This window comes from Aspergillus brunneoviolaceus (assembly GCF_003184695.1).
Source record: "Aspergillus brunneoviolaceus CBS 621.78 unplaced genomic scaffold BO95scaffold_58, whole genome shotgun sequence".
In the NCBI taxonomy this organism is placed as follows: domain Eukaryota; kingdom Fungi; phylum Ascomycota; class Eurotiomycetes; order Eurotiales; family Aspergillaceae; genus Aspergillus; species Aspergillus brunneoviolaceus.
Window position 1 is genome coordinate 226,567 of NW_020290788.1, and position 19,744 is coordinate 246,310.

At 47.0% G+C, this 19,744-nt stretch overlaps 5 protein-coding genes across 5 annotated transcripts; 4 read left to right on the forward strand and 1 right to left on the reverse strand.

The window, feature by feature from the left end:
- Positions 1 to 1,290: 1,290 nt before the first annotated feature.
- On the forward strand, positions 1,291 to 3,391 carry BO95DRAFT_434375 (NCA2 family protein; the record flags this gene model as incomplete). The annotated part of the gene is made up of 3 exons (XM_025585139.1): positions 1,291 to 1,307; positions 1,394 to 2,920; positions 2,971 to 3,391. 3 exons carry the CDS (start codon positions 1,291 to 1,293, stop codon positions 3,389 to 3,391), a joined length of 1,965 nt encoding a protein of 654 aa, XP_025439526.1.
- Positions 3,392 to 4,359: 968 nt separating this feature from the next.
- Positions 4,360 to 5,358, forward strand: srgA (Rab family GTPase srgA). Its single transcript, XM_025581164.1, has 2 exons — positions 4,360 to 4,848; positions 4,913 to 5,358. Exons 1-2 carry the CDS (start codon positions 4,569 to 4,571, stop codon positions 5,233 to 5,235), a joined length of 603 nt encoding a protein of 200 aa, XP_025439527.1. The 5' UTR covers positions 4,360 to 4,568; the 3' UTR covers positions 5,236 to 5,358.
- A 1,084-nt stretch (positions 5,359 to 6,442) lies between these two features.
- On the forward strand, positions 6,443 to 9,103 carry BO95DRAFT_395061 (putative AAA family ATPase). The gene is made up of 2 exons (XM_025583709.1): positions 6,443 to 8,303; positions 8,356 to 9,103. The coding sequence occupies exons 1-2, from the start codon at positions 6,801 to 6,803 to the stop codon at positions 9,085 to 9,087; spliced, it is 2,235 nt and encodes a 744-aa protein (XP_025439528.1). The 5' UTR covers positions 6,443 to 6,800; the 3' UTR covers positions 9,088 to 9,103.
- A 692-nt stretch (positions 9,104 to 9,795) lies between these two features.
- On the forward strand, positions 9,796 to 10,071 carry BO95DRAFT_319379 (uncharacterized protein; the record flags this gene model as incomplete). Its single annotated transcript, XM_025581772.1, has 2 exons — positions 9,796 to 9,901; positions 9,956 to 10,071. Coding segments are annotated over 2 exons (222 nt in total), but the record flags the coding sequence as incomplete, so codon positions are not given.
- Positions 10,072 to 10,775: 704 nt separating this feature from the next.
- Positions 10,776 to 19,630, reverse strand: atrA (protein kinase MEC1; the record flags this gene model as incomplete). Its single annotated transcript, XM_025588331.1, has 26 exons — positions 10,776 to 10,967; positions 11,020 to 11,138; positions 11,200 to 11,284; positions 11,343 to 11,430; positions 11,500 to 11,622; positions 11,679 to 11,756; positions 11,788 to 11,947; positions 12,014 to 12,211; positions 12,263 to 12,548; positions 12,597 to 12,791; positions 12,840 to 12,936; positions 13,027 to 13,188; positions 13,248 to 13,340; positions 13,388 to 13,485; positions 13,543 to 13,831; positions 13,889 to 14,366; positions 14,426 to 14,966; positions 15,030 to 16,259; positions 16,318 to 16,560; positions 16,609 to 17,088; positions 17,164 to 17,260; positions 17,321 to 17,473; positions 17,538 to 17,933; positions 17,986 to 18,224; positions 18,348 to 18,985; positions 19,036 to 19,630. 26 exons carry the CDS (start codon positions 19,628 to 19,630, stop codon positions 10,776 to 10,778), a joined length of 7,353 nt encoding a protein of 2,450 aa, XP_025439530.1.
- Positions 19,631 to 19,744: the final 114 nt, after the last annotated feature.

Sequence of the window (19,744 nt, forward strand, 5' to 3'; positions counted from 1 at the left end):
ATTCGCGATTTTCAGGCTGTATAAGAAACAGCTTATTAATATAGTTAGATCTTATTACTATACGCGCGGTAGCCACCAAGCCCATAATAAAGCCGGTTTCATCAAAATTGTAGATATTATTATTTAAAATACCGTATTCTGATATAGCTTTATAAACTCGGTTAAACTACTTTTTAATTACAGCTGGATTCTCACAGAGAGCACGCTTATAGTTATATTGATGTGAATAACGAGTCTTAATGGAATTATATCTTCGGATAAAGTTGTATACCCAGTTCTCGCCTACAGACGTATGGGAAGCTGAGTTACGTTTTTGAATAAGAATATTAGTTATTATACGGATTTGGAAAGGCCTGGGCGAAAGACCTTGTTTATTTATAGAGAGAATTTATTTTTCTAAGGCTTCCTCCTCCGAAAGAGTCAATTTATACGATTTGATATATGTATTACTAATTGCTTTAATTCCTTAAAGACGCGTCTGCAGAGTTGATCGCGGAATGTTGTACGCCGCTGCCGCTTAACATATAGACGGAAATTTGCCGTTTTTAAAAGCCTCAATTACCAAGGTGATTCTGCCTTTTTGTTCCACCGATTTTTTTGTTGATATAGCCATTTTTGGTGGAATAGTAGGTGGTTGTTTAACCTCGTTTTTGGTGGGGTAGAGGAATCTCGAGGTGGTGGCCAGCCCGCTTGTGTGGCCAGCCCGCTTGTGGATTACGTTACCGATTATATTAACGTGTTTGGTAAGCGAGTCGGCCATGTAAGCCAGTCGGCCACCCATATATTATATATAAAATAGCTGATTTTCAAATCATATTATCTTCACCAATTTCTATTGAATCTTTTTAAAATTGAATATTAAAAGTTATATATATATCATCTTCTTATGCACAGAATAAAAAATTTTAATTATCTTTATTAGCTTTAATGTACACTATTTATATTATTTACAGAAATTACACTCTATTAAAGAGTTACTACTGGTAAATAATAGATTTTAAAAGAAAATAAACTGATTTATTATATTAAATAAGTTCTTAGATTATATATTACAGACTTTCCAAAGTATATATTCTAAGATTGTTCAACTATTCAAAGATTAAAATCAGCTTTGTATATACAATACATAGGTGGCCGACTGGCTTACATGGCCGACTCGCTTACCGATTACGTTACTAAATATGACGCCATTGGCTGACACTTAGGTACTTTTGTTCCCTGGATTTCCTCCTCGCAACCAGTGCCTGCTGGACTTACGTACAGCCTTGGTGCCTCAAGTAAATCCCCACCATGTTCGTGGTCAATAAGTAAGTACCTCTTCTTCGCCAGTCGGTCTGAATCTTCGCTCATTTGACAATAGCATAGTCTATAACCTCGATATACAGCTCCACAGATTACAGCAGCGCATCACAAGAAGCTCAAATGTCGAGCTTCAGGAAAACCCCAGCAATGTTAACCAAAATAAGGACATAGAAACACTGGAGCGCATCTCAGACTCGCTTTCAATAGCATCACGTTCACAGCCGGCTTTGCGCGCCAGCCGGATTGCGCGATTGATCTCCGAGTGTCCCCAGACTCGGGTAGTATGTGGCCAGTCCTCAGGTCTTCATACGTCTAGTCCAGTCATAACAGATCTATCTTGGATTGTGGCCGCTAGGGCTGCCGTTCAAACATTTGGATTAGTCTTGGAGTCGCTTTCGGAAAACACCCTCGCCATCACTGATGAGCTCACTTACTGGGACAGTCTTCAGGAATCTGAATGGTACATGGGGCTGTATACTGCGCAGACATTCCCTGTGTGGCTCTGGCACAAGCTTGGACATCAATCCTCTGCCTGGTTGTCCCCCGGAATATGGACTCAAGCAATTCTCACATCAAATGCATGGCATCATTTCCACCACTCCGCCCGTCGGCGTGTATTCTCTACGACAATGTCTACTCTGCGAAAGGGATTACTGCATCCACTTCTAGCATCCAAGTTAGAGGTACGCCAGAAACGGAAAATGCTGCATGTGGCCAAAGATGTCAATGCCGGTGCACTGGGATTCCTGGTGGAACGATGCCTTCAGATTGACCTTGATGACGATCTCATAGGCACACATGGTGACAGCTCTGTTAGTGATGAATGGTGCAGTAAGATTATTGACAGTGTGACTTTGTTGGGATTAGTACTGCAGCATCTGGCCTCTGGCGGCACACTTCATGAATTTGAACTCAAGACTACTGCGGCCGCCGAGAAAGAGGGCTCGTTGCTTCACGTGCATTCTGACGGACCTGTGTGTCCTAAAGGACCTTACTATGTTATTGGAAAACTCGACCAAATAAACCAGACATTGATTCCACAGTACCTTGCGCTTACACAAAAAAGTACCAGTGGGCTTGGGCGACCTTCATTCATAGTGCGTTACTGGCTCCCATTTCTACTGGCGACCTTGTCAACCAGTACAATTCTCGAGATATTCAAGGCCCGGCGCCATGAAATCCTGGGGTGGATCACAGATATCGGATCCACTACAATCGAGTTCTGGAACAACTGGGTCGTGGACCCACTGAAGCGACTCGTTGGTACAATAAGACACGATGAGAAGAGCGAAATTGCGTTAATGAGCAAGAACAGTCTTGAAGCAGATCGGGCTAGTTTGGAAAGAATGGTGGTAGATTTCGTCCTAGACCATCGTGAGCCCAGCGATGAGTCTCTCGCATCCGCAGAAATGAACACAATCATGAACAAAGTCAGGGAAGGTGATCTCACACCGGTATTGAGGGCATATGAGAAGGATTTACGAACTCCATTCATTGGAACTATTCGAGGTGACTTAGTACGAGCCCTCCTGATACAGATACAGAAGACAAAGGTGGATGTCGAGGTTGCTATTGGGGGCATTGATGCTTTGCTGAGGAGCCAGGAGCTGGTGTTTGGGTAAGTATTACCCTACTTCCACAAGTAGGTGTGATGTTAACAGGCCATAGTTTCGTTGGATTGACCCCTGGTCTATTGGTGTCGTATGCCTCCGTTCATTGGCTCTTTGGCATGTTTGGCAGCAGGAAGGGCTTGCGCCTTGGTCGGCGGCAGCATGAATTAAGGCACGCACTGAGGTTAGTACGCTATCTCGGCGAAGTCGATGACGAGTCTAATGAGGCCCAATCCAGACAAGTTCACCGTAACCTAACTTTATCGACTGTGACGGCCAGCGGAACCCTAGCCTTCAAAGACTACGGTCTGCTAATATGCAACACCGAGATTTTACTTCAAAAAGCACAAGCCATGCTTAGAGGGGCTGACATCCATGCCTTCCAGGAAGACATTAATGACATCATCAGCAAAAGAAGCGCGCAAAAACAAATTAAGGTTGTTGAACGGATGGGTTGGGTTTATTCCCGATGGTTGTAAGACTATCTTCAGCGTGTCTTGCCAACACTCAGCCATAAAAACCAATGATGATTCGACTGGATTAACCTGTTAGGTACCTAGTACTCAAGTCATCCTACTTGCATTGGGAATGGCAATTGCTACACCGGTTATTGTTGGGGTATATGGACTCCCAAAATCCGACCGTCACCGGCCAGACCCCATGGGTAGACAGTAAATGAGGATGCTCTTTCTAAAACCATACATGTCATGGATGAGGTAGGCAGCGGAAGGGAGAGGAGGCACTGGCAATAGTAGCCAAGTAATAGCGACCGACGCACACATCATTTCTTGTGGTAGTAAATAGCAGAGTCGACAGCTCCATTCTTTCAATATGGATTGTTATTTTGTTGCTTTGCGCCGAAACAATTCTAGATGATCTACACTGAAGCTGATACGCGGAATTCTTCTTGAATTAGATGATTATGGCGGGTGTATGGGGCCAAGCAGTGCGATACGGTGGTGTTACTGGTCTGGGTACGGAGTACTACCAGTGGATCTACGGAGTTCTACTCCGCCTTGGGCCTTCTTTGTACACGCAACTTATAGGTTGCATCCCTAGCTTATTCTCAAACTCGCCATCTTATCACCGGCATCGTTCAATATCATACATTATCAAGAACGCACAATCTTCACCCCACATTTCTTCAGGATCTGATCGCAGTCGATTCAAAGATCGGAGGTAACGTTAGCCCACAAGGATTCTAAACCCACTTTTCTTTGTCTCCCGGCCCCGGCCCCTGAGCCCCCGTACTCCCGGGCAAACGATTGAATCATCGGAGTCCTCCCAAACTACCATTACTCGGGTTAAACCAGGCCTTCCTAAGGTCACATCTGAGCGCTGTGTGCGAGAAGCTCCCACAGACCAGTCCAGGGTAATTGCATCTCTAAAGAAAATCCCAGAGGAGTGATGTACTAATAGTCATCAGTGAAACGGAAACCGAGAAGGCAGGGTTGAGCGGCGAACCACGGAGTAGAAAGCAACACCTGCTTCGGACCAGTCTCAATTCTGAGCACAAACTCCTCACTGAAGCTATTTCTTGAAGCTTGACCTTGCTGGACCTTTGTAGTTAGGGCCAGTCCATAATGGCCGGTACAAGGAATTACGACTTTTTGGTAGGTGGCAGTTTCCTCTCTGGCGAATCATCTCTCTAATATTATGTATCCTCAGATCAAACTGTTGTTGATTGGCGACTCGGGTGTCGGTAAATCTTGCTGTCTGCTGCGATTCAGCGAGGACTCATTCACTCCGTCGTTCATTACCACTATTGGCATTGATTTTAAGATCCGCACTATCGAACTCGATGGCAAGCGCGTGAAGCTCCAAATATGGGATACGGCTGGGCAAGAGCGATTCAGAACAATTACAACAGCTTACTATAGAGGAGCAATGGGGATTCTCCTGGTTTATGATGTCACTGATGAACGGTCGTTCCAAAGTAAGAACTCCTTCTGGAATTACTGGCACGAGTGAGATGCTAATGATCTAAATCATTTAATCAGATATCCGCACATGGTTTTCCAATGTGGAGCAGCATGCAAGTGAAGGTGTTCACAAGATACTCATTGGCAATAAGTGTGATTGGGAAGAGAAGCGAGCAGTATCGACCGAGCAAGGCCAGCAGCTAGCTAACGAGCTGGGTATTCCATTTCTAGAAGTCTCGGCCAAGAACAACATCAACATTGAAAAAGCTTTCTATGATCTTGCTTCAGATATCAAGAAAGGAATGGATTCATCAAAGTCTGAGCAGGTCAGCTCTCAGGGCGTTAGTATAGACCAGCAAGGCTCTGGCTTGAACGGCAACACAAGCGGAAAGTGTTGCTAATTCAAATTCTCCACCTCTGAAAGCTTCAAGTTCTCTCCCTCTTGTTCCTCTGTGGCCCTACACCTTGCCCCACATGTGGCCGAGCACGTGTCATGGATGGTATATACCAAAGCTCTCATACTCCAGTAGATGCTAAGGAAATAGCCTGGTCGTATGAAAGTCTTGGTGCTAAGATTTACGTCTAAGTGAAGGTACAACACTGTTATTTCTGCAATTTGTCTCTTTCTGCTTGAAACCTCGTGTGTTTAACAATGCGTCACTTTAGCTCTATTACACTGCTGCTCTCGAACCTGGCGTCGGCCCGCTAAATTTGTCATGAAGCAAAGTAGCCGACTCCCAGGGATACATTCTTTGGTTAGATAGTATGGTGGTATCTTACCCTCGGCAGCGATTCGTGGCATATCTCCTATCCCCAGCATATACGAGCTCCTGACATAATGGGAATGGTGCTTCGAATGGTAGCAGTGTATTGATTGTTCTGCTTTCAGGGCTATACGGGCATCAACAGGGGCTCCTTCTATGTTGTGGGTATCATTCTCATACCTCATCAACGGTAATGATATGTACTCGGGTCGGTAATTCGGTATTTCGGCACCTGTTCGGTAGTATTTTTATATCAGTCATATTGCTCTGATATACAGAGTCTCAAAAAAGGGTCCGCAATCGGTGTCAAGATGTATATAAATTATCTAGAATGATAAACCATCTAACCTCAGACACGGCCTCCTGGTCGATCGCGGCAGGAGGCCTGAGGACAGAACAGTTCACATGCGGTACTTGTAGAAGACAGCTCAAAAATGATCACTCATAGGCAGAATACATGCGAGCAAGTCAAATGTCTTAGTAGAAACTTGCAGATAGTCCCAAATCCAGTTGGTATTCGGATATTCGATGTTTGTGATTCCTTCGCAACTCATTTGCAGCCAAAGTACTGTGCCTGGAGTTTCAAAGTCATTATACTGAGGGGGGATTTCACAAGCCCGTATGTGCCAGAACCACGGCCTCTAGAAGAGATTACGCACCTGAGAATACATTGCTTGTGACAGTTCCCCTGACTCGGGTACGGGTGAATGCGATACACGAACAGATACAATTGGTTCTGTCCAGCTTAGCTACTGACTACTACGTAGCCTGAGGTAGAGAAGTGTGTGCGAGTGGGGCAGCCTGCATATCACCCGCTCCTAAGGGGAAAAAAGAAATTTAAGCTCATAAAGTGTCTACGCCATCTCACTATCTCTATACTCTGGCTTTTTCCTTGACAGAAATGGCTCAAATATAGCGAGCTCTTGACAATTGCCCGCCTATCCACAAAGCTCTTCCTCACTTTATAGAAGGCACTCAACCTCGTCAGTCCTTGGTACGCACTCGAAGTGCTCGCTCTCCTTGTTCCTCGGCCATTGCATCCCGCGCGACCATCAAAAAATGATTTAGTAAGCGCTGGGCTTAATCCAATTGATATTGAAACCTCCTTTACTTCGTGATCTGCCTTCTTCTAGAAGAGTGAGATTGTTCCACCCGAAGCCAATCTCTTCCGGCCGATACTTCCAAGCTTCGCATTATACACCATGTCTGAGACTCGGTCTTTCACCGTTCGACCGCTCTCGAAACAGAGAAACGATCATCGAGATGCCTTTCGCGTATATCTATCATCTTCCTCGTTAGCCGCTCTTAAACTTAGGGCTGGTGATGTTTGCGCCCTCCATATCTCTGGAGAAGGTTCCAAAAATGCTATAGCCTGGAATGCAGTTGAGAATATCCAGAATACCGTCGTTCAGACTTCTCGGACTCTTCAGGATTGCTACGGATATAAGATTGGCGAAAAAGTTACTATCAGCAAAGTTGATGGGCCACTCGAAGAAGCACAGACGGTCTCCTTAGTGGATTGCTCAGATGATGACAAGATCACTAAGTTTGGCATCATACCCTCCAGCGACATAAGCCATTGGGCATGGTCACTTGAATTCCCTCTGGCGAGATGTGATGCAATAGCCATCGGTCTTGTTTTCGAACTGGAGCTTAGAGGCCAGCGACGCAGTTTCAAAGTGGCCGGCATGTCAGGCCAAAGTCAAAACGGTGATTATACCTTGCTCAAATTCACAGACACTAGCAAAATCATCATCGGTGAGGACGTGGCACCAGTGAGTCGTAGGGAGTCCTATCTGAAAGTGAATTCAGATGGCTTGGGTGGGATGCAGTCACAGATCGATAGTATCAACGAGAGTCTTGCTGATTTCAACTCGGATGCCAATACTCTGACCATGCCCCCATTCTATGAGCATAGTCGAGGCATATTGCTCTATGGTCCTAAGGGAACCGGCAAGACGGCGCTATTGGGCCAAATCCAAGCGGCGGGGTGGAGAAAAACCTTCAACGTTGGCTCCTCTACCTTTGGTAGGAACTCTGGTGACGCTGAAACCAAGCTGCGCAATGCTTTTCAGGACGCAATGCGTTGTCAACCAAGTGCTATAATCATCGATCAACTGGAGTATATAGCGCCGAGAAGAACCACCGTGGAGACCCAATCATTGACGGCCGCTGTGTGCGAGTGTCTGGACATGGTGAAAGGCGCTCTAGTTTTGGTTGTGGCCGCGACTCGGCACCCGAACGATGTTGATGATGTTTTAAGGACACCCCATCGATTAGCGATTGAGATCGAGCTTCAAGTGCCAACAGCGCAAGCTCGAAGTGAAATCTTACATGCCATATGCGGAAACCCATCCCCTACGCTGAGTGACACGCTAATAGATCTCATAGCGGAAAAAACGCATGGTTATGTCGGTGCTGATCTATTTGCATTGCTTCAATTGGTCTGTCGAAAGGCGCGAAAACGCCAATCGACGGATTATATTTGTGCCACTGATAATGGCTCAAGTACGGGCCGAGTGGCTTTGGACGCAAATATACCCCTCGAGATCGAGGATGATGATGTTCTTTCTGCTCTACAGGAGACACGACCAACTGCAATGCGGGAGGTATTCCTGGAAACCCCTAAAGTGAGGTGGTCGGACATTGGTGGACAGCATGAGATTAAAAGACGCCTACAGAAGGCAGTGGAGAGACCTCTGAAGGTAGGTTTCCGTATTTTGATCATGTCTTGACATTGCTGACTCCCCGGAACAGCATCCACAACGAATGAAGAGATTGAATGTAAACAGTAAAAAGGGAATTTTGCTATATGGGCCACCGGGTTGCTCCAAGACGCTGACCGTGAAAGCACTGGCTACGGAAGCAGGATTGAACTTTCTGGCAGTCAAAGGTGCTGAAATCCTGAGCATGTACGTTGGAGAGTCAGAAAGAGCACTACGGGAGATTTTCCGAAAGGCACGGTCCGCGAGGCCTAGTATCGTCTTCTTCGATGAGATTGATGCAATAGCCTCAAGGCGTGGCAGCTCATCTCAGGGCGGGGTCAATGTTCTTACAACACTATTGAACGAGATGGACGGAATTGAAGAGCTGAGGAATGTGTTGGTCGTCGCGGCTACAAACAAGCCTGAGGTCATTGATCCGGCCCTGATGCGACCAGGCCGTCTGGACAATATCCTTTATATAGGGCCTCCAGATTTCGAGGCCCGGAAGGAGATCCTGAGCATCTGGTTCAGTAAGTCTGTGGTCCATCCCGAAGTAGAGATAGAAGCTCTAGCTGGGAAAATGGAAGGATACTCCGGAGCGGAGATTGTTAGTATATGCGAGACAGCCGGTGATGCTGCTTTAGATGAGGAAGAGGGAACCGGACAGGAGCAGGACATTCGATTGAAACATTTCGAATATGCACTCCAGCAGGTTCGCAGGCAAATAACAGCCGCCGTTGTGGAGGAGTACGAACGATGGGGTAACGCTACAGCCGATATTTAGAAATATTTATGATGCCTCTGATACTGATCCATTGTAAGACGCTGAAACTGCACATATCTAACACTGGCCTGGTTCAAAAATGAAGGACATAAGCGAAATAGACCCTGCGTATCTACATTCCCGAGTCGCGAATCCGCGAATCCCCTGTCTCATGCCATAGGTGTGAGATGCTACGTAGTTGCGGGTCGGGTGTTTGAATACCGAGAAGGATGGCCCGGCTCCTACGTATTGTATTTGGAGGCGGGACGCTCCACACCACCCACCCTCCTTGCCAGTACCTCGCCCAACTTCCAGCCAACCTTCTGACTTCAACTTTCCAGGTCTAGGCCTGACAACACAGCATGTCTGACAGGCCTCGGGAATACTCTTCGAACCGCTCACCGCGCTACTCTACTCTCAATCGAGACGCCAGACCATCGCGACGATCTGAATCTCCCCGTTCAGAGACAAGGTACAAGAGTGGGACGCGAAGTCCGTCCGTTGATCGCATCTCGGGCCGGCGCAATGGCGCTCGATTCACAAGCAGGTCTCGATCTCGAACGCATTCTCGGAGTCGAAGTCGGAGTCAGACTTCAAGGTTATATGGAAAGGAAGGTTACAGCCGGTCGCCTAGTCCCTCACTCGCCTTGCCCCGAAGCTCCAAGGTTTGTTGACCACGGACATAACAAGCTTGGCCAGCTACACGTTCTCGCGCTAACTGCATCAAAGATTGTTGTAGAAAGACTCACCAAAAATGTTACCGAATCACATCTACATGAGATCTTCGGGGGGTTCGGAGAGATACAAAATCTCGATTTGCCCATGAATAAAGCCTGTAACTCAACGAGCTCTCGCCGGTCATAATCTCATGGATGCTAACCAGTCGCAGTCATGACCAATAGAGGCACTGCCTACATCCTATACCATGACCCTGCTGATGCAGAGGCCGCCATCGCACACATGCACGAAGCGCAGCTAGACGGTGTCGTCATAAGTGTCTCCATTGTCTTGCCCAGGCGAGCGTTCTCGCGCTCGCCGCCGCCACAAAGTCAAGGCAACATAGGAAGCTTCGGCCGTCAGAGCCAGGGCCATGGCCCTTCGCCCTTAGACAGTCGTGCTTCCCGCCGTTCGCCGTTCCCGCAAAGGTCAACGTCGCCACGAAGGGCCCGGCGTTCGCGGCCTATGGATAGGCATGATATCTATCGGCCACGCTCTCATTCGCGCTCTCGATCACCACGCCGCTCCAGATCATATTCTTCAAGAACTTCCTCGGTATCACCGAAAGGGCGGATGCCACACCCACGAGTGGACACTCCTCGTCGTCGACGTCGCAGTCCCAGCTACAGCAGTTATGAGTACAGCAGTCGCAGTGATAAGAGTCGGAGCCCGAGTCAGACCAGAGACCGTTATCGGCATGATACCACACGGTAAACTCCAAATAAACTTACCGTCGTCTTTGAAACGATTCACACACCATCTGCACTCATTACTAGATTGTGGATGGTCACCAAGCCAAAATGTCATCATCAACATACCAAGTGAAATTTTCAGGCAACACAAGCAGACGAGCCAGTCCTATCAGTAATAGCTAGAAAAATGGGACATTGTTTCTCAGTCCAACCACCCGTAGCCCCGTGCATTCATGTATTTACTGAGAGAGCCGTCGATGTACTAATAGTATGACAAATCTGAGTGCAGGTCTGTCCAGTTTAGATAAAGGAGCACCAGCCAATATACATAGCTGCCAAATTTCGCTTATCGGTTGCCTGTATAATCAATTCATCGACGTGGCCATCGACGGAAAGTGGGACAGATTCCCCAGGTAGGAGACCTCGGAGTTTGCTGCGCACATTTTCTAGTACTCCGGCGGGTGTATCAGGCACACTTGCATGTGTGCGACGCTATAAATCACTGAGCATCAAAAATTTCTTTCTGGGGATTCGGCACGCTTACTTTTTTCCCTATAAAATCTGTGGTCGGATCGTGCAGGAAAGTCTCCAGGACCGTCATGAGTGCATCTTCATTGTGGCGAAGCAATCTTAGACTTATCTCGCAGGTCTTGCGGTATGGACCTGTTTGGAATACTTGTCAATATCCGAGAGCTCGTGCCTTCAAGCTTCCCAACCCACTAACCATTGTATCCGTAGGCGCCAAACGCATCCACCATATTCTGTGTTAAGCGGAAAGGAACTAGCTCAGGTTTGTCGAAGGTCAAGCCCTTGAGAAGGAATTAGCTTTTGGAAGAACATAGCTATACTTGGCAAATTCCAACGCACCTTGTCAAAAAGGCAATTGAAGTCGACATGTAGTACCCCCCCTGTCCCTTCCTCAAAGAGAATGTTCTCACCATGACGGTCACCTAATCTGTTGGGAGTCTCTTAAAACAACGTCCTGGAATAGTGCTAGGAAGCCTAAGGAAACTAGGTGCCATACCCTAAGACATAACCAACCATAGACATAACAGCGCAGGATCGGGTGTAACGTATCCTGGCTGCAAACCATGCTTCCGTTTCAGGGAACATCTCGACAAACCAGTCGTAGAGCACCGGAGGAAATCTAGTCGTCTGTTAGCCAACCAGCCTGTAGCGGGATTTGTCTTCCGTGTTGTGTACTTAGCAAGAATCTGAGTTGAGAACAAATCGAGTTTCGAAGCCTCTGAGCAGGCTTCATTGAGATTTTGCCTAATCTCGCTGTACTATATAGTAGAAGCTGGGTTAGCACTCAGCCTTCCGGCCCATGCGCGGTAGGAGACCTGCATTTGGCGAAATTCCTCTCTCTTTCAAAAGCTTGATGACAAGTTCTCTCAATGTGCGGAGGTTATCCACCCACTCAATGAGTCCACACTCCTCGTTCAGTGGCGTAACAGCATATGTTTTGATGTCTGTCGAGCGATACATAAGATCAGAAGAGGGAAAATGAAAAAGCTGTCCGGGAGTATAATGCCTACACATTCGACGTTTGCTCGATTCGACGTCTCTCTTCAAGAATCTATTGATCATGTTATTGAACTCCATGAGGCGTTGATCCTTGCGAAGGTCATCCTTGGGTTTGCATAGGATACTGTAAATCCTTCCATCCGACCCTCGGATACTGATACGACGGGGCTTTTGAAGTGAATTTAGGATTTGAGCATCATCGAGGACAGCTAGTAACGATCAGCAAGCACGTTAAGTAATGAGTATCGGCAGCTTCGCACCTTCAATTGTAATTGCCTCTCTGGGGAAGGCCCTGAAGTTTTTGAGATATTCAGAATCATGACTGGCTGGTAAGATCGGTGTTAACATTGCCTGAAACGGCACGACAAGTCGACAGGGGGCCACTTTATGATTGAAACCAAGAGTTCTAAGATTTACCCTTGATACCTTCTCTTCAATGCGTGCTATGCATAGTTTCAACATCTCATCTGAGAATTTCTGGCCTTGATTAACCATCGCACGCATGTCAGATACGGATGACTCTCCTTTCGCTTTCTTGTTCATGTCCTGCTTCAATTAGCTCGCAGGACCTGTCAATTTTCCATGTTGACATACCGTGATTCTCTGGAGACAACTAATACCTCTCGAGGCTCTGTCTCTAGAAGACGACTTGACCACAGCGAGGACTGTCCATAGCCCTTGCTGAGGGAAAGAATTCACAGCTTTGGCTACAATTTTTGTCAAGAGGTCGTATACCGTGGTATTCGGATGACAGATACGAGCTAGGACTTGAGGAAGAATTGTAAACAGCTGAGTTTGTTAGTATGTTATGCTGTAAATCAAAGTCACTGGACCTACCAACGCAGCTGGGACTCGATGTATGTACTTCTTTAGCTGCAAATGTATGTCTTCGAGGCTTCTCTTTCGCTGCTGTAGGGTATGCTTTTGAAAATCCCTTTTTTCAGGAATGTCAACAATTATGTGACTAGACAGGCAAAAAGCCGTTGTTGTCGAAACAACGAATGAGTAGAGTAAAGGGGCTTACTCATTGTCTCCGCGCTTAGGATCAAATGGCTGTTCCACGATAGATGCGTGTTCCAACCACAAAGTCAGCACTTTGGGCAGTGATTGAAAAACATATTTATTTCCATGAGCCAATGATCGTAGATAATTGTCGACAACAAGCTTTGAGACTTCGCCACTCAAACTAGGACGTGTAAGATAGAATCGCTTCAGAAATCTGGGGACCTGAAAAGGCAAACGTACTAGATCTGTGCCTCCTTCCCCAGTGGCTTCGCCTTCTCAGAATCCAAGATCTTATTGTAGTGCTTTCCCAGATAATAATGTGCTTTCTCCCACCTACTTATGATTAGCATGAGTCCCTCACAGAGAACTTCGGCAGATACCTTGGTTGAAGTTTTATGGCTTCCCTGAACCTTTGAACAATAACATCCGATTGAGTTTGACCGGCACGATCCGTCCATTTTGCCAGGAGCAAGTGGGCCTAAGAGAGACGTGGCCCGGGTTAGACGCTGTACATAACTCAATAAAGGTGATATACCCTAGCTGCAAGAATATTCTGGTGTTTGTCACGTAGTAGGGATCCGGAATCGGGATCGCCTGACGTTGAAAATTCATTAGCCATGATTGCACCTTCAAGCGTCTGTATCGCTTTCCGGTGGTGACCGTCTTTCCACAGAAGTCGGGCGTGTTCGATAGTAGCTGTTCGGTCTTTCAAGCGGGCAGCATGAAGCATTGACTGATATGCTTGGTTGGTGTAATTGCCTTTCCGCAGAAGACGGGCACTAGCCAGCCAAGCAGCTGCGATTTCAGAATCGGAGAATTTGCCCCTTCAAGTGTACAGTCAGTCCGCGGTAAGTATCATAAAACTGAAGGAATATCCATACGTCAATTCCATTGTTGCTCGCCTAAGGCCAAGTAGGTATTGCTTGTCGGAGATATATCCTCCTAAGATGTCTAGACGACGGTCTAAAACAGCACGCACTTCTGACCGTGACGTCTGCTCGATGCAAGGCTCGTGTCCTATCTTGACTATGAACTCAATCTCACATAAAGCATGCAACCTGTGTATACTGTCATGGCATGATTGCAACGAAGTCACCGAATTAGCTGTCAGTGATTTGGCAACATTGAGTCGCAGACCATTGATTAGCTGCTCAAACCTTGCCCCGTCATCACGACGAAGTGCGTCGAAAGCGAGTCCAATCCCGATATTGAAATCCGACGTATCCTGCGAGCCAAGTCGTAGATAATGGTGTAGTCGATCCCAGTTCCCAGTAATCCAAGATGCTTCCACTGCGAAGGGAAGGAACTTACTCCTTAGAACAGGACTTGTGAGAACCTCGAATCTGGCGAGAATAGCATCTGTGCAGCACGAGTGAGTCTGAAAAGTTGCAGCAAACAACTGCTAATTAACGGCATACCTTGCTGTCCTGATTCCTTGAGACAAGTAAGCAGATTCCATTGCGCTTCGCCGTTGTCCGGATCTTTCTGGACCTGTAGCTCATACCAGCTCTGCGCAGTAGCCCACCTTCCTGCTTTGCGATGTTCAAGCACTTGCTGATCGATGTTCAGCGCATGAAGACTGGACGAAATTCCTTCAATGCCGTCTGGTTCGTCGATCTGGCTGTAAATATCCTGAAGACGCTGGTACAGAGACTCGGTTCCGGAAGGCTGCCGTGTGCCGGCCTGAATCTTGGACTGACGAATGTACTGCTCCCAATGGAACAGGGCCCGTGAGAATGACTTGCACTCGACCGCTCTTCTTGAGATGATCTCTGGGGGTATTGAGATCAACAAAGCTTCCACAGCTTTCACCTGCGATGTGTAGGTATCCAGGAGCATTTGGCGAGACGCTTCCTTGTGGGTACGACTAACGTGATGGCTGTGATGCTTGAAGCTATTGAGTTGTTTCTTCTTTCCTTGAAGCCATCGCGAAAGATAATCTAGAACCTCAAAGATACTCTTAAGCAAGAGACCAAGGTGCTAGTCAGTGCCTGCGAAGTGAGAAATCCAGGGAAAACTGACCTGACTGCATAACAATATGTTCTCGTATGCATAATTGTTCGATTCTGGAAGAGGATAAGACAATGTATGTACCAGTTCGCATCGCAAATCTTGCTTCTCACTTTCCGTTCCGCCAACTATGCGATTTAGAACCGCAAATGGCAAAAGGAATGACGCTATCGAAATATCCTGACCCTTAACAATGCGACTGCAGACGCTAAATATGAGTCGTGCATTATCGCCGGTCCCACTTCGTAACAGGTCTTGCACAAAGCTTCGAAGCCAGTTGCCATGAGTCAGTTCCAGAGAGAAAAGAGGAGATTTGCAATTAGTGTTGATGGCGCCAATCGTGACTGTGTACTTTGATGTTAGGAATGGAGTCAAGATGTTGCGAACAGCCTCAGGCAGTTGCATCCAGCGTCCATAATTTTCCTCCCCTTGAACATCCCGAGACCGGCTAATCACGGCCGAGTCAAGGTTGCAGAACCTGAGCATATTTTGCATTGCATACGCGAGAAATCCTTGGGCTCTCGTGTTAGATGTCGACAGAAAAGCCTCGACAAGAACGTGCTGCAGGAAGAACAGAATGAAGTCAAAAGTCTCCTCCATACTGTCAAAGTTCGATAAGACCAGTATATCTTTCTTCTCCTTTATCGTATCTACTCGATTGGGATCAAGACAGCCGATCAAACCCAAACACCGAGCCGAGAGAATAGTGATGGATTCCGAGCTCGCATTGAATTTGACACAGCAATCAAGCAAGGCTCGAGTCAGCTGTGAAACAACCGGATCTGGTTGTTCACTAAGCACTGAGGCATGAACGAATTCTTCATTGCCAGAAAGAAAGGCAACGAGTTCCTTCAAAGTTTGCTCAATGACTACCGCGTTTTCACTTTGGCTGCGACGAATGAAAGCCAAAAATCGGCTCCGAACGTCCATCTTTCCTCTAAGCTCGTTGATCTCTACCTCAAAATTGGCTAGCCTCGGTATTAAAGAAAGAGAGGGCATGGTATGGAAGATGTCGCGTACCACATCACTATGATGATGTATGATATAACCAACCAAGTCATGAGCATGACTTTGTGTTTCTTCAGTGAACATGTCCCAGTACTTTATCACTATAGACAATGTCTGATCAATGAGGGACTCGACCTCTTCCCCCTGAAGAGTGCTAATGAGGACTCTCCACACCATGAATGCATGATTGCACAAATCCTTCATTTCGAGTGCGGATTGTAAGCAAGCACATATCTAATTTAAGTCAGCCGCATTGCACTAATATGACTGAAAGAAGGTTTAAAGGACAGACCTGTGGCAAAGCACTACTGACGTGACCTCGAGCGACCTTGATCATCTCTCCAATAGCTGCAAGATTTCTTTTCTTTTCCATGAGTGACTGTCTGACTTGAAAATCATTTATGGCATGTGCAAATTGTGTAATGATGCCAAGTACATGCTCTTCGATGAAGTGACCGATCAAGTTGCCTCGTTTTTGTGCATTGGCGGATTTTCGTGGGACAAGGGCGGCGAGGAGATGAAGCGCTCGCTGGAACTGTTACACTTAGTGACCATGGCCAGCAAGCCTTGAGTGCACACCTACTCTCGCTCCTTTTCTGACGCTCGAGTCCCCCAAATTCTTGAGAATTTCACAAGCGATGAGAATCGGCTCGACTCTCAAGAGTTCGGCTAAGGTACGTCCAGCGAAGGCGGCATCCACTGTGGATAAGATGGACATTATACTATCTTCCGGGTCCGATGATGGCTGGCTCAACAAGAACGCTAGTATAGCGGCGAGATTGTTCTTCTCTGAACATATATCGAACGGGGTTTTGAGTTCTTTGTATGTGGCGCCTACCCTGGCGATGATGTCCCGTTTTTGTGTGAGCACAAGGTAAGGTAAAACATGAACCTCAGTTAATCGTAAGAAGTCATCCACTTGCATCCCTAGGAGATCGCACAGCTGTTCTGCCATGTAAGGGCGAGACTGGAAGCTCTTGACCACGGTCACAGAGAGGGTTCTCCAGAATGGTCGAAACAAGCCAGCGGGAGTAAGTGAGAGATTTTGCGCGAGTCTGGAGAGCTAGATGGGAATTAGTGCAATGTTAATTTGGTCCAATGTTAATTTGAAGAGAAGTTTCCAATGATTCACACATACTTCAGTGTATGCGATGGAGCAGACGAATGGATTCGAGTGACCCAGATATTCAACAAGACGCAGCAAAATGATGTTCATTTCTTCGTCATAGGAGAGCCTTCATGGTTGAAAGGATGATTAGCAACATGAGCAGGATGTTGAATCAAAGAAGGCTTACATTGCAAGCCGACAAATTGTCAAGATGCAACTTTCATGATAATAAATGTCCTTCTTCTCTGCGATCCCGCGTAACCAATCCAAGATTCTTATGAAGTTGTCATGCCTAACACTTCGGTCCAGTTTTCTCTGAACAAACGAAGTAATCGAAAAACTAGAAAGATCGTCAACACCCACCGCTAGGCCGCACAGTGCCGCACAGTCCCAAGAGTACATACCCCGCCGTTATTCGTAATTCTCTTATAGAGCTCCTCATAGAGTGTAGATAGAAGTCCCCGAAGACAGAAGTGGCGAGCCGCGTGTATTCACAGTTCGGAGAATGCATGATGACCCTACGTAAAGCAGATATTGCAGCTATTCTCAAAGGCGCAGTGCGGGAGAGCGTAGGTAGTATGGAGGCAAACACGTCACCCAGTAGGTCAGCCCCGCGGCACTGCTCTTCCGGGTCGAAGCGGTCTTTTCTGCTTTCATCATCGCAAAAGCGACAATGTGATGCATCATTCGAGGTAGCTCCGTCAATGCGTGCCAAGCTTCCAGCCATAGCGCAAGGTAAAAGTCCTAGGGTGTGTAGAACTTCGCATTTTTTCTCCTCACTAATTTCGCCAAAATATTCACTACAGCCGGGATTAGGTATCCGTTATAGCATCTCATTGTAGTATGACTTACGACACGGCAGGTCCAAGGTCCTTGATATCACTGGAGTCTCGATCACAAAGCAAGCTGAGTAATTCTGACACAAGCCTTTGCAGCATACTGCGGTTGAATATATTTGCATCAGAACGCGAAACACAGCGTCGCTTCACAGAAGGACCACTTTCAGTGTTGTCAACTAATGGGTCAATGGTACGTGACTCTTGTGATTGAGCAATCCCTGGCACTGCGTGCTGTGTGAGAGCATCAGAAGTCTCAAACACAGTGGTATACTCCGCTTTTGATGGCAAGACTCTTCTCAGAAGATTCTCAACCGATGCCTATTTATAGAATTAGCCTCAAATGCACACATACACAGATTATTCATGCTCGGTTACCTGCAGACGCGGCTCTAAAGACTGAAAGAATGCAAGTCTCTCCGTCATTGCATTGTTCAACAGAATCGATTTGTCCGTGATGCTAGCGCGACGCGCTGTACATCTCAACATGTCAACAACTCTGTTTATGAGCTGGCTCAATTCTAGTTGAATGACCGGGAAATAGCTCAGGTCGTCCGTGGCCAACAGGTCTCCCAATTTTTGGAGAACAATATGGACCAACTGTAAGTCTTGATCTGTGCATCTCCCCTGGGTGAAGAGAGTCCCAGCTGCGGCTATCACGCGGACAACAATCTGTGTGGTTGTCTCTTTCGGAGCGGGAAAAGTCTTTTGAAGCCAGGAAACGGCCAGGTCCCATAGGCGCTGATAACCGTTCAGGAGCCATATCTTATCATGCCGATCAAAAGGGGTGTCAGATGAGGTATAAGCGTGTATGTTAGACTTGAACATATCTGCACAGAGTAAGAAGCTCTGGAGCAATGACCCTGCGTTGATGCTCCTATTGAATGAGCCATGCGGAAGACGGAGTTTCAAAAGATCTATACAGAATTGTTGTTTCAAGTTGACTACAGGAGGATTGGTCGCATGCTCATTGGATAACTGTTGAGAATGAAAAGCCTCTAGAGAGCACAGAAGGTCTAGAGGAGGTTAGCCAGACATCCGACACGGACGCGACGCATGAACAAACCCATGGTGCATGATCGTAAGAACGAAGAGATACAAAGGAAAGAATGGAAGATTCTGGCATGATTATTGGGCACACTCGTTATGCTCGACAGGATGCTATTGACTTTTTCTCTAAGTCTGTCTATCTCCCAGATACTGGCCGCTCGCAGGAGTCGGACAAGCAGCCACGAGTACAGGGGGACCTGTTCATCGTTTCCCAGAATCTCTGGATCTGCAACCTCAACAAGAACCAAAGGTGCTTTGTCGACAACAGCCTGTATAATATCCAGGCAGTCCCAGAGCTGATTTGCTAGGTCCTCCCGGTGGCGCCCCTGGTCCTTGATACAAGGCTCGAGGCCGGCTTTGAGGGCAATACAAAGAAGCTTCTTGACATCGGCGACGCTGTCATTGGATAGCAGCTGGCTGTATTTGCCTTCAAGGAGTTCATGCCGCAGTTGTGAGAAAGCTTCTTTGGTTAGGATACGCGTCTGATCGCCTTGCGAGGACAGACGCGGAACCAGCTGCGCCGCCAGGGTCGAAGAAACCGTCTCTGCAACGTCCGATCGGTTGGTCTTCGATGTGGAGAATCGAGACGATTTGCGCTCAATTGTTGCCATTGGCAATGCAACCACACATGGTGCATGTATCTTCGAATATTCTAGGCGATGGGGAAGCCCGGTAATGACAGGTGATGGTGATTAGAACAGGCTCTGGAGGATGGGGGGAGAGGG